The 11310-nt window shown below is 45.8% G+C and overlaps 1 protein-coding gene across 4 annotated transcripts in view; it reads left to right on the top strand.

The window, feature by feature from the left end:
• Positions 1–11310, top strand: part of plcb4b (phospholipase C, beta 4b) — a 105729-nt gene that overhangs the window by 73767 nt on the left and 20652 nt on the right. For 3 of the 4 annotated variants that reach the window (XM_080791218.1, XM_080791215.1, XM_080791216.1), the window contains exons 11-21: positions 1357–1457; positions 2548–2605; positions 4186–4294; positions 5152–5362; positions 7287–7380; positions 7692–7771; positions 7933–8017; positions 8337–8427; positions 8675–8770; positions 10677–10786; positions 11158–11244. In XM_080791218.1, the coding sequence (XP_080647344.1) occupies positions 1357–1457; positions 2548–2605; positions 4186–4294; positions 5152–5362; positions 7287–7380; positions 7692–7771; positions 7933–8017; positions 8337–8427; positions 8675–8770; positions 10677–10786; positions 11158–11244 (1122 nt within the window). The remainder of the gene's footprint in view (positions 1–1356; positions 1458–2547; positions 2606–4185; positions 4295–5151; positions 5363–7286; positions 7381–7691; positions 7772–7932; positions 8018–8336; positions 8428–8674; positions 8771–10676; positions 10787–11157; positions 11245–11310) is intronic. The other variant, XM_080791217.1, reaches the window with a different exon arrangement.

Raw genomic sequence — 11310 nt, 5'->3', positions numbered from 1 at the left:
TAAATGACAATACAATGAAGTGCCCTCCTTAGCGATTGAATGTTCTTCCTTCAGCTGTCACTTACATGATTCCTAGTAAGATTGATAGATTTATTTTTTGCTTTACTGTCATTTCTTCATGTCTGAACTAAAAAAATAATAAAAGTCTGGCGTTATAATTAAAATAACAATTACGCAGCATCTCATAATTACATAAAATAATCCAGGATATGTGTGGAAAAATTAGGTGGCCCAGTTAAACGAGGACACTCTGTGTCCTTGCTCGCCCCACAAAATAATGTCACCCATTAGCGTGTGGTAGTGTGAGCCTCCATCCTCTCCCATTACGGCTGCGTATAGCGAGTTATTGGTTGCGCGGCGGGATCGAACCCAGGAAAATACGACTCTTTTTGGTGGTCCTTGAGGGAGTTCCAGGGGGTCCCCAGCTAAATGATAGATAGGAACCAAATGGACCCTTTTGGGTTTGTAACTCAGAGAGTGTACAAACATTTGTACACTCTCAGATTTAAATCAACATCATTTTACAATATACATTGGGGGTCCCAGAGATAGAAATTAATTTGTTTTAAATGTTGTGTTTCCGTTTCTTAGATGTTTTTAATGGTGTGATGCTTCTTGTGTTTTTATCTTTTGCATTTGCTCATTGTAGCACTTTGAGATTCTGACGAAAGTGCGTTATAAATAAAATCCATTATTATTATTATTATTATTAAATGCCATTAAATGAGGGCCCGTAGACTAGTGCATGGCAAAGCGGGGGTCCTTGAAATTAAAATGTTCCCTGGCATATCTTTTTCAAATAGGGGTCCACGGGCTAATAAATGTCAATTTGGGGGTCCGACTCCTTGACATGAAAAAGTTTGAGAACCACCGGTATAAATTACCCTTAACGCTGATTATCGTTGCGGTCAGGCAGAAACCTCTTATCTCCATATTCTAATCTTTCTCATCCATCCATATTCAACCAATGTGTGCATGATATTACTTTCTCTGTACACTAATTAAGGGTCGCCCGTGTAGTGGTTAGAGCAAATGCCTTTCACACGGAAGGTTGTGGGTTCGAACCCTGCCTGGGGGCGTCGTCAGCAAGGGAAGACGGTCGCAACGTGTTCCTAACGCCAAATCAAATTCTCCTCAAAGTCTCCTGAGGAGGCGCGTCCGAAGCCCGTCCAGACGGGGTATCCGGACTCTGTACATTCATTGTTAAATTTGAATATTTTAACACAAATTATATCACGTGTTCCCAATTCTGCTCCCATTATTTACACAAAATGTTTAATTACAAAGTAATAATTGGAAAATGATTAATTATAAGAAGAACCAACTTTTCTGTTTTGTCGTTTTCTTTCATTTTAGAACGACGAGATTGAGCCGGAGGCGTTCCCCTTTGACATCTTCTACGTCCTCACCCAGAAGATCTCCCCTCGCACAGACATAGAGGAGCTCTTCAGTAAGATGTGGGTTTTCAGCGTTGACACGCACGCACACACACACACACACACACACACACACACACACACACACACACACACACACACACACAAGATCTGCCCTCGCACTGACATAGAGGAACTCTTCAGTAAGATGTGGGTTTTCAGCGTTAAAACGCGCGCGCACACACACACACACACACACACACACACACAGAAGATCTGCCCTCGCACAGACATAGAGGAACTCTTCAGTAAGATGTGGGTTTTCAGCGTTGAAACGCACACACACACACACACACACACACACACACACACACACACACACACTCCTGTTTGTTACTGTACGCATACATACAATGGAATAATGTGGTCTTATGTGGGCTGAATAAGTGAGCTAGTAGTCACTGAACAGAGTACTTTAAGGTGTGGACTGCATTTCCTCTGCTTTTCCTCCTCAACGGTTTTCATTTAAAACCTGTATGGGTCCATTTGGTTCCATTTGCACACACTCTGAGTTAGATTATAGGACTGAGATTTCTTACTGTGCCAGCGTGAGCTACTGTGTCTTGTTTTGAAGTAATCAGGACAAGGTGTGTGTGTGTGTGTGTGTGTGTGTGTGTGTGTGTGTGTGTGTGTGTGTGTGTGTGTGTGTGTGTGTGTGTGTGTGTGTGTGTCTGCGTGCGTGCGTGTGCGTGCGTGTTCACATGTTTATGTATGAGACTGTGCGTGTGTGCGTGCGTGTGTGTGTGTGTGTGTGTGTGCGCCTGCTCTACTAACTACCTACCTCTGGACAGCCTTAACCAGCTTCCACAATTGAACATTAATGACCTTCAGCTTAACGGCAGCGTTTCTTGTGAGAGTGTTGTTAATGTTATGTGAAGAATGTGTGCTGAACTGACCGTTGTTAGCACATTCAGAGTGGAACGGTTTAACTTTGCTCTGCCCCTTTTTTTCCCCCTCCTTTGTTTTGTACAAAACAGCTGTCCTGCTTTCTAGATGTTGTACTTGTCTGTCTAACTTTAACTGACTGACTTGAGACTGGCTTTCTGTTTCAAGAGGCATAACGTTTTGTTTATTTGTTTTTTTTGTTTTTTTCTAATTAATTCCTTTGCAGCAATGGGGACAAAACAGATTTTTTAACCGTAGACCAGTTAGTCAGCTTTCTGAATGAAGTAAGACTCCTTTATCATTCATTAACTTCTCTGTGTGACCCCTCCCCCCCTCTAACTCCTCCCTCCTCCCCACTACTGACTCCGCCTTCTGAAGCCTCATCTATGCTCCGTCGCACGACCTACAAGCTCACAAGGCGTTGCCAACGCGACGCCTTGTGAGCTTGTAAGTCTGCTATTTATTTTCCTCCCGGAAAGCAACACCCGTCGTGCGACAAAGTACAAATCCGGTTTCACCGCCTCCTTTCCCCCAGTCGGCCATGTGGGTAGAAGTTGCCCGTCGGGCGCTGATGGAGCATCAGCCCTCGTTTATACTAAACCCTTCCTGTAACTCTTGAGACGCACGAGGAGAAACCTGATGATAACCAATCAGCCTGTGAGGGCAACTTCATCCGACTTCCTTCTCCCGGTAGCTGCATGTCTCCCTCCCTCCCTAATCCCATTTCCACTTTCTCCCTGCCGCTGGCTCGCCTCGCCCTTTCTGATCGCTGTTGCCATGGAAACATGGGAGGGGAGTGGTCAGGCTCCTCGTCCAATCTCTTGTTCCCGCTTGGCCCTCCTCGGCCTCACTTCCTCCTGTTTGTCTGTGTGTTTGCCCCGTGCCATGTTCTGCTTTGTAGTGCGGCTGCTGCTAGCTAGCATACCCGCTCTCTCTCTCACCCCGCTGCCCTGTGTGTAACGCTGAAATAGAACCCCCCTCCCCTCCCCGCCCGCCCCCATCCCACAGTAGAGCTGATGCTGTTAGATTGGTTCCCACCTGGCTTTCTCAAAGTGTTCAGTGGTGTTACACAGTATCATGTCTCTTATGCTATTTTGTCTTTGGATTGTCCAGCCACCCCCTCCCCCCACCCCGCCCGTCCCACACCCGTCACTGTAACTCACGTCAACATGTCCAAATGAACTTTACTGTACGTCTTGTCTGACTAAGACCTGCTGTTATCTATCCTGAGGGCCGTATTGATAAAGTGGTTAAAAACTGGAGTGCTGATCCAAGGATTGACGGCCTGGAATTACTGGTGTGTAGCCAGTCAGTCAGTATGACAACAGACGCACGCACGCACGCACGCACGCACGCACGCACGCACGCACGCACGCACGCACGCACGCACACACACACACACACACACACACGCACGCACGCACGCACGCACGCACGCACGCACGCACACAGACAGATCAGCACTCCAGTTCTTAGAGGCTTAATGGATATGGGTCTGTGTGGTCATTCCTCTCTCTGCCATGTGGCGTTGTTCAGTGGGTCTCCTTTATGTTTAATGGACGAACCGCACTTTACCAAAACAATCAGGCTCTGTGTGGTACTGAGGATAGTTCTATTATCACACATTTCACATTTGGCCTCTGTTAAGGACTGTACATCTTTTAGAGGCCATGTATGAAATCAACCATCTTCAGCCCCATGTAGAAGCTTTGTTTTTTGGTAAGGTAGGTTGTTGTGTTTATTAATCATGTGTGTGTGTGTATATGGCTGTTTGTGTGTGTGTGTGTGTGTGTGTGTGTGTGTGTGTGTGTGTGTGTGTGTGCGTGTGCGTGTGTGCGTGCGTGTGTGCTTGTGTGTGTCACAGAACCAGCGGGACCCCAGGCTAAATGAGATCCTGTTTCCGTTCTACGATCCAAAGCGAGCCATGCAGATCATCGAGAAGTACGAGAGAGACCCCGAACTGAAGAAGAAAGGTAACGGACAGCTGGATGCTCAGGGGAGAGAGAGTCGGGAGTTACCTGTGAATCCCTATTTAAGGCTGCAGTGCCATCTGCCTGTGAGGGGAGATAACTACAATTTCAAATTTAGGCCTTTAGCAAACACTTAATCCACGGCGATTTACAGTAAGCAAGAACAGCACAGTAATATATCAAATACATGAAGAATTGTCATCAAGAATCATGCGTAAAATAAGAACCTAGCATCTGTCTAACAGTAGAAAGTCTGTACTATGAAACTATGAGTATACAATAGAGTGCTATGTCTACATAAATTGAGCCTTTGCATACGCCTGTCAGGTGGTTCGAGGCTAGGGCAAGTGCTATGGTAAGTGTTTTGGACTACAACACATTGCACAAGAAGAATGATCACCTTAAGCACTAAACCCAGACACGCAAGATGCAAATACTAACTGTCTCAGACTGCACCACACAGTAGGTTTTCAGCTGTTGGTCGTCTGTCAGATGACCTATTACTAGACCATAGGACCTTGTTTGACCATGTCCACTTGACATGTATTACATGAATGTAGTCTTTGCTTCTTCATTGTGTATAAGAGAGATGCATTTGAACAGCTCTGGAGGCTTTCACGTGCAGTCTCCCTGGATTTGGTTCAGACCACTCCTTGTAATAAAAGTGACATTGTTTCAGTCCACTCTCTACCTTGATTATTTCTTAAAGACTCTGATGTGAGTTCTAAATAAACCACCACAACACACACACACAGAGACCCTGTCATAGATGGCTAGCTTCTCGCAGAGCCACGCCGTTAACTGGATAAAGAAACCATAGCAGGTGGTCATCTCGTGCATCTCTCCATTCCTCCATGCAGCCCAAATGTCCAGTGACGGGTTCTGCCGGTACCTGATGTCAGACGAGAATGCGCCGGTGTTCCTGGACCGGTTGGAGCTGTACCAGGAGATGGACCACCCTCTGGCCCACTACTTCATCAACTCGTCGCACAACACCTACCTGACCGGACGACAGTTCGGGGGGAAGTCGGCGGTGGAGATATATCGCCAAGTGCTGCTGTCTGGATGCAGGTACTGTTGAAACAGGGGTGTGTGCGTGCGTGTGTGTGTGTTTGTGTGTGTGTGCGCGTGTTTGCGCTATATGAATAAATTAGTAGAGAAACATAATGAAAGCAGATGCTTCCACACAGGTGTACTGCATAATTCAGTCAAGTAATTAACATCTTATCGTGCTGCTCTGGCATGTATGAAAATGCTAGGCAGAAGCAGTCGATTGTGATTTTGTTTGGATCAAAATGGCAAGAGAGGAAGAAGCTATGTGACAATGAGAGAGTTATCAGGGCCCAGATCCGCCACAAAAGACCGCTCAGCTAGCTAGTGTTTCAACAGGAACAGGGACTATGGATGAATATGGATGGTGGAGAGGGAGCACATTCTCTGAACATGACGCTCGTGCCTTAGTGTGATATGTAGGGGAATAAAAGAGCAACTCTTCTCAGGTTTCTTCCTCGGGTGACTGAGAATGTCAATGCAGGACATGATCTTGACAACTACCGTGCACACTGTAGAGAGGGTTATAGTATGTCTTTGTTATCGCTCAGAAACCTGCATGTATTTGTTTTTAAATTAATGCCCCTACTTAATCGTGCTACAGCGTCACACAAGAGATTCTTTTTTTTATCCTGAAAAGTAACTGTTTTGAGGTTTCCACCCTGACAGCGACGATGTTATATAGAAGAATGTAGTCCAATAGAAGAGTTCTGGCCCAAATGCTTGACACCCATAGTGAGAGGGTGTGGTCTGTTCTGAGGGGGGGGGGTCCCTGCAAATCAGCACAAAGTTAGATTGTGTTAGTTGTGTTAGTAAGTTAGATTAGTGATCACCTTTATCCTATCATGACACATTTCTATCTGTCTATGTTTGAGATGGTGGAAGAGTCTTTGTGCATTGTTTGTGAAGTGTGTATTGTTTCTTGTTGTATGTTGCATGCACAATAATGTGAATCATATAGTATTCACAGTCACCAGTGCTCAACCAAATTGAACACATTATGGACCGACATACTGTATTAGGCAGACCTCCTCACCAAACCAGCTTATATTTGAACCCAGGCAGGAATCAACTTTCATGGGTGGGAATGTGGGATTTATCAAGCGATCGTATACAGGCAGCCAATGCTAGCATCCATTTTTGGTGTGAGTTTTGAATGATAAATCTCAATAAATACCATCAACATCAATGCAGCTACTGCTGCCGTCAGTTTTTTTGTACTACTGAATCTGACAGTCGACTACTGAATCAAATTAATGTTTACGTTTTACCGTAGGTTTAGTCTCGAACTGGCGATATTTCTTTCAACAGTGAGAAGCATGGAAAGATTGGCGCTGGCTGATGATGTATCAGCAACAGCGTGGCTACGTAACAGGTGAAGAGTCTGCTGCCTGCAGGCCAGACTGAGTAGCGACTAGCGAGTGACAAAACAAATCCACGGAAGGCAGCGAATCAGGCTGGAACCCAGGCTGGTTCCATTCCTTCAGTAGAGGTCCAGACTCTTGTAGCATCAGGCTGGAACCCAGGCTGGTTCCATTCCTTCAGTAGAGGTCCAGACTCTTGTAGCATCAGGCTGGAACCCAGGCTGGTTCCATTCCTTCAGTAGAGGTCCAGACTCTTGTAGCATCAGGCTGGAACCCAGGCTGGTTCCATTCCTTCAGTAGAGGTCCAGACTCTTGTAGCATCAGGCTGGAACCCAGGCTGGTTCCATTCCTTCAGTAGAGGTCCAGACTCTTGTAGAATCTGTGCCAAGGCACTTAGAAGCTATTCTGGCTGCTTGTGGTGACCCAATACCTTACTAAGACACTTTATGTTGGGCTTTTCTCCACCTTTGAATCATTTGTCACCCGTCTGTTGCCTCATGCACAGACACACATTCAACACATGCAGTGTTGTCACATTGTTGTTAGTTCTCACGTGGTGACATGTGTTGTGTTGTTGTCAGATGTGTGGAGTTAGACTGCTGGGATGGGAAAGGTGAAGACCAGGAACCAATCATCACTCATGGCAAGGCCATGTGTACGGACATCCTGTTCAAGGTGAACACACACGCACGCACGCACGCACGCACGCACGCACACACACACACACACACACACACACACACACACACACACACACACACACACACACACACACACACACACTTGTGTGCACGCACAAACAAGACCAAACAAAAACATCCTTAGACAACAGCAAAACTCACACTGCAGAATTCCCGACTTTAAATGAGCTGTTATCTCATGATGCAAGTCTGCCCCCTTGTGTTGATATAGTGATATTGCATCTGACACAACTTTTGCCTGCTTCATCAACCTCCTCCTCCTCTTCCTCCTCCTGCGTTCACCAGGACGTCATCCAAGCCATCAGAGACACAGCGTTCGTCACGTCAGACCTCCCTGTCATCCTGTCCTTTGAGAACCACTGCAGGTTGGTATAGGTATAGGCAAAAGCTCCGAAAAGTAAAAATGAGGAAAAAAACAAAGAAACATAATTGAATATAACTGCGTGTCTGTGCATGTCTGTGTGTGTCTGTGCGTGCGTGTGTGTGTCTGTGCGTGGCTAACGTTGTGGTTTGTGTTTTACTACAGTAAACCTCAGCAGTATAAGATGGCCAAGTATTGTGAGGAGATCTTTGGTGAGCTGCTTCTCAGACACCCTGTGGAAGGATACCCGGTGGGTGCTTTTAGTTTTTACCTCCTTCTCTACCACTGTTGATTTTGACAGCAATTTAGTTTTTTTGTTTGTTTTTGTCATAGTCTTTTGAATAAGATTTCATTCAGTTTTTGTCATATTTTAGTCGGCTTAATCTGCAGTTGATTTCGTCGACAAAAATGCTCTCGTCTGAAAAACAAATTGTCGTAGTTTCAGTCGACGAAATCAACAGCTGTGCTCTACCCTGTGTCAATCATCCCCTGGGTTTATTTTGATTGGACGAGATTGGTTTATGTGTGTGTGTGTGTGTGTGTGTGTGTCTCCTTTGTGTTTGGTGCAGATCGAGCCCGGGCGACCTTTGCCCTCGCCGGGTGACCTCAAGCGCAAAATCCTCATCAAAAACAAACGGCTGAAACCCGAAGTAGAACAGAGTAGGTACACATCAGCGCCACCGCCTGGCAGTAGCGTTTACTCCATCATACTAACTCCCAGTCAGCAACTACAGTATATACTGTATATATACATAACCGTTGAAGTAAGTGTGTGTGTGTGTGTGTGTGTGTGTGTGTGTGTGTGTGTGTGTGTGTGTGTGTGTGTGTGTGTGTGTGTGTGTGTGTGTGTGTGTGTGTGTGTGTGTGTGTGTGTGTGTGTGTGTGTGTGTGTGTGTGTGTGTTACAGAACAGCTGGAGTCCTTTAAGAAGCACATGGAGGCGGGGGAGACGAATACACCTGCCATCATCCTCGGGGAGGAGAATGAAGAGGAGACAGAGAACGGTCAGAGTCAATACTTTATACTGAATGCAAAAACAAAACATTAACACCAGTTTTCCCTTTTATTCTTTACTTAATCTTTTATTTATTTTTTCGTAAATTATCGTCCTACATGATCATACTACAGCGTCACACAAAGGCATCCAAAGTAGCAGATCCTAAAGCCGCAAAGCCACACGTTTTGAGCTTGTAGATCGCACGCTTTTGCTACTTACTACTTACTCTACTATAGTTTTGGACATGATATGAGGTTTCCACCCGACAGAGCAACATTATGGGCTGCAGACCCATACTGTGTTACTGTACAGTTGGAGGCCACCGATATCGTCCTTTTCTTTTTGCTGAGGTTTGTGTGATCTGTGCATTTCACAATGTAGTTATGTCCACTAGGGGGAGTAGAGAGCTATATAAAAATCTGCTCCAGGCCCTTTGACCAGTCAAAGCCAGCAACAGAGAGAGAAATTATGTTCAATTTTGTCAAATAAATCTGAAAATGACTGTGGTTTGGGTTTTTATTAATTTGTTCAAACATCAATTCAAACATAATTTCCCGCATTTGCTATTTGTGAACGGACATAATGCACGTGATTTTCTCTTAATGTTGTTTATATTATCCACAAGAACGCTTTGTGTGTGTGGGAATATCTGCAAAGTCTAATCACCAATTCCTTTTGTTCAGATATGTTTTGTAGTCATCAGTCAAAGATTAAAAATAAAGGCTTTTGGCTGGCCTACACTACACTAGCGAATTCTATTCCAGCCAAAGAGAAAACGGCGATTTTGTAACCCATTTTCACCCCTGTGTCAAATATCTAATGTGATCCTGAGCTCTAAACACCCTCTGCCAACCTGGGGAGAGCAACGGACTTGAACTCATGCTTCCTTCATGCCTGAGTGTCCAAGTTGCTCCTTTACACCTGACAGGGGGGAGTTTCCCTTGTTGGACGTAGCACGTGGAAGGAACACGTTATTCCAACCAGTTCCTTTTCACTCCATCAGGCGCCCCGGCTGGTCAGGGGGAGGCAGTTTAGAAACCAGGATTACTGCATGTTTTTTCTCAAGCACGGTCACACGCACGCACGCACACATGCACACACCCACGCGCGCACACACACACACACACACACACACACACACACACACACACACACACACACACACACACACTGCCTAGATTAATGGCATGATGGTGAGCAGCATGGGTTCAGCACCAGGCAATAGAGGTTAATTTGTGCTCAGCAGGGACGAATTGGACGCTTAACCTTTTCTATACGTTTTTTCCATACGTACTTGACCCTTTGTAATTGTGGACAGGAGAGAAGCAGAAACCACACACACTTTCACTGTTGTGACCTCCCTACCCTGGACATTAACTCTATCTCTACCGCTAGCTGTTAGCATAAACCTCCCTACCCTGGACATTATCTCTACCGCTAGCTGTTAGCATAAACCTCCCTACCCTGGACATTAACTCTACCGCTAGCTGTTAGCATAAACCCCAGTTCCCAGTGACAGCATACGCGTTCACTTTAAAAAGTCTGAGTTTGCCCACCCCCCACACCCCCCACACACTCTCGCTACACACACTCTAGTATCATTGGAACACGAACACACTCTTTACTTTTCGTCAGAAGCTTTTACATGGCGGCAACGTCGCGGTACAAAGGCACAAATTAAATCCGAAATGTGGATGGCAGAAAATCCACCAAGGACAGCGATCCTAGAATCCGATTTAGTGTCTTCTAGTGATCCTAGAAGACACTACCATGTCTTGTGTCGTTTTAAAAATGAAACGACACAAGAGTCGAGTTGAGCACCCATCGACAAAGTGCTGATGTGCGACAAGCTTGGACTGAGCATGGGTTGGTTCTGTAGTACTCACTGTGTGTGTGTGTGTGTGTGTGTGTAGGTGTAGGAGAGAAGGAGGTGAACTGTGACAGTCAGATCAGTCCGTTGGAGGATGCCAGCAGCGTCTCCCAGGGCAACGCTGTTGACGAGCGCAACAACAGCATCAAGAAGGTGGGCGGAGCTCAGTGTTAAACCACGGTCTCCGATAATATAAAACTATGACGAAAAATGTTCGTCGACTACCTTTTTTTGAATTATTTTATGCGTGTGTGCTCTCCATCATTTAGTAAATTTGTGTGTGTGTGTGTGTGTGTGTGTGTGTGTGTGTGTGTGTGTGTGTGTGTGTGTGTGTGTGTGTGTGTGTGTGTGTGTGTGTGTGTGTGTGTGTGTGTGTGTGTGTGTGTGTGTGTGTGTGTGTGTGTGTGTGTGTGTGTGTGTGTGTGTGTGTGTGTGTGTGTGTGTGTGTGTGTGTGTGTGTGTGTGTGTGTGTGTGTGTGTGTGCGTGCGTGCGTGCGTGCGTGCGTGCGTGCGTGCGTGAACAGGCCACAGACGATGAGGTGACAGAGGCTTCCGAAGCGACAGACGCTACAGATATCTCTGAAGCGTCAGACCAGGACAACAACAAGAAGGCAATTACACACACACACACACACACACACACACACACACACACACACCTTTAAACCCTATATACA

The sequence above is a fragment of the Protomyctophum bolini genome, assembly GCF_963924005.1.
Source record: "Protomyctophum bolini genome assembly, chromosome: 19".
In the NCBI taxonomy this organism is placed as follows: Eukaryota; Metazoa; Chordata; class Actinopteri; order Myctophiformes; family Myctophidae; genus Protomyctophum; species Protomyctophum bolini.
This window is presented reverse-complemented; position numbering and strand designations above follow the sequence as displayed.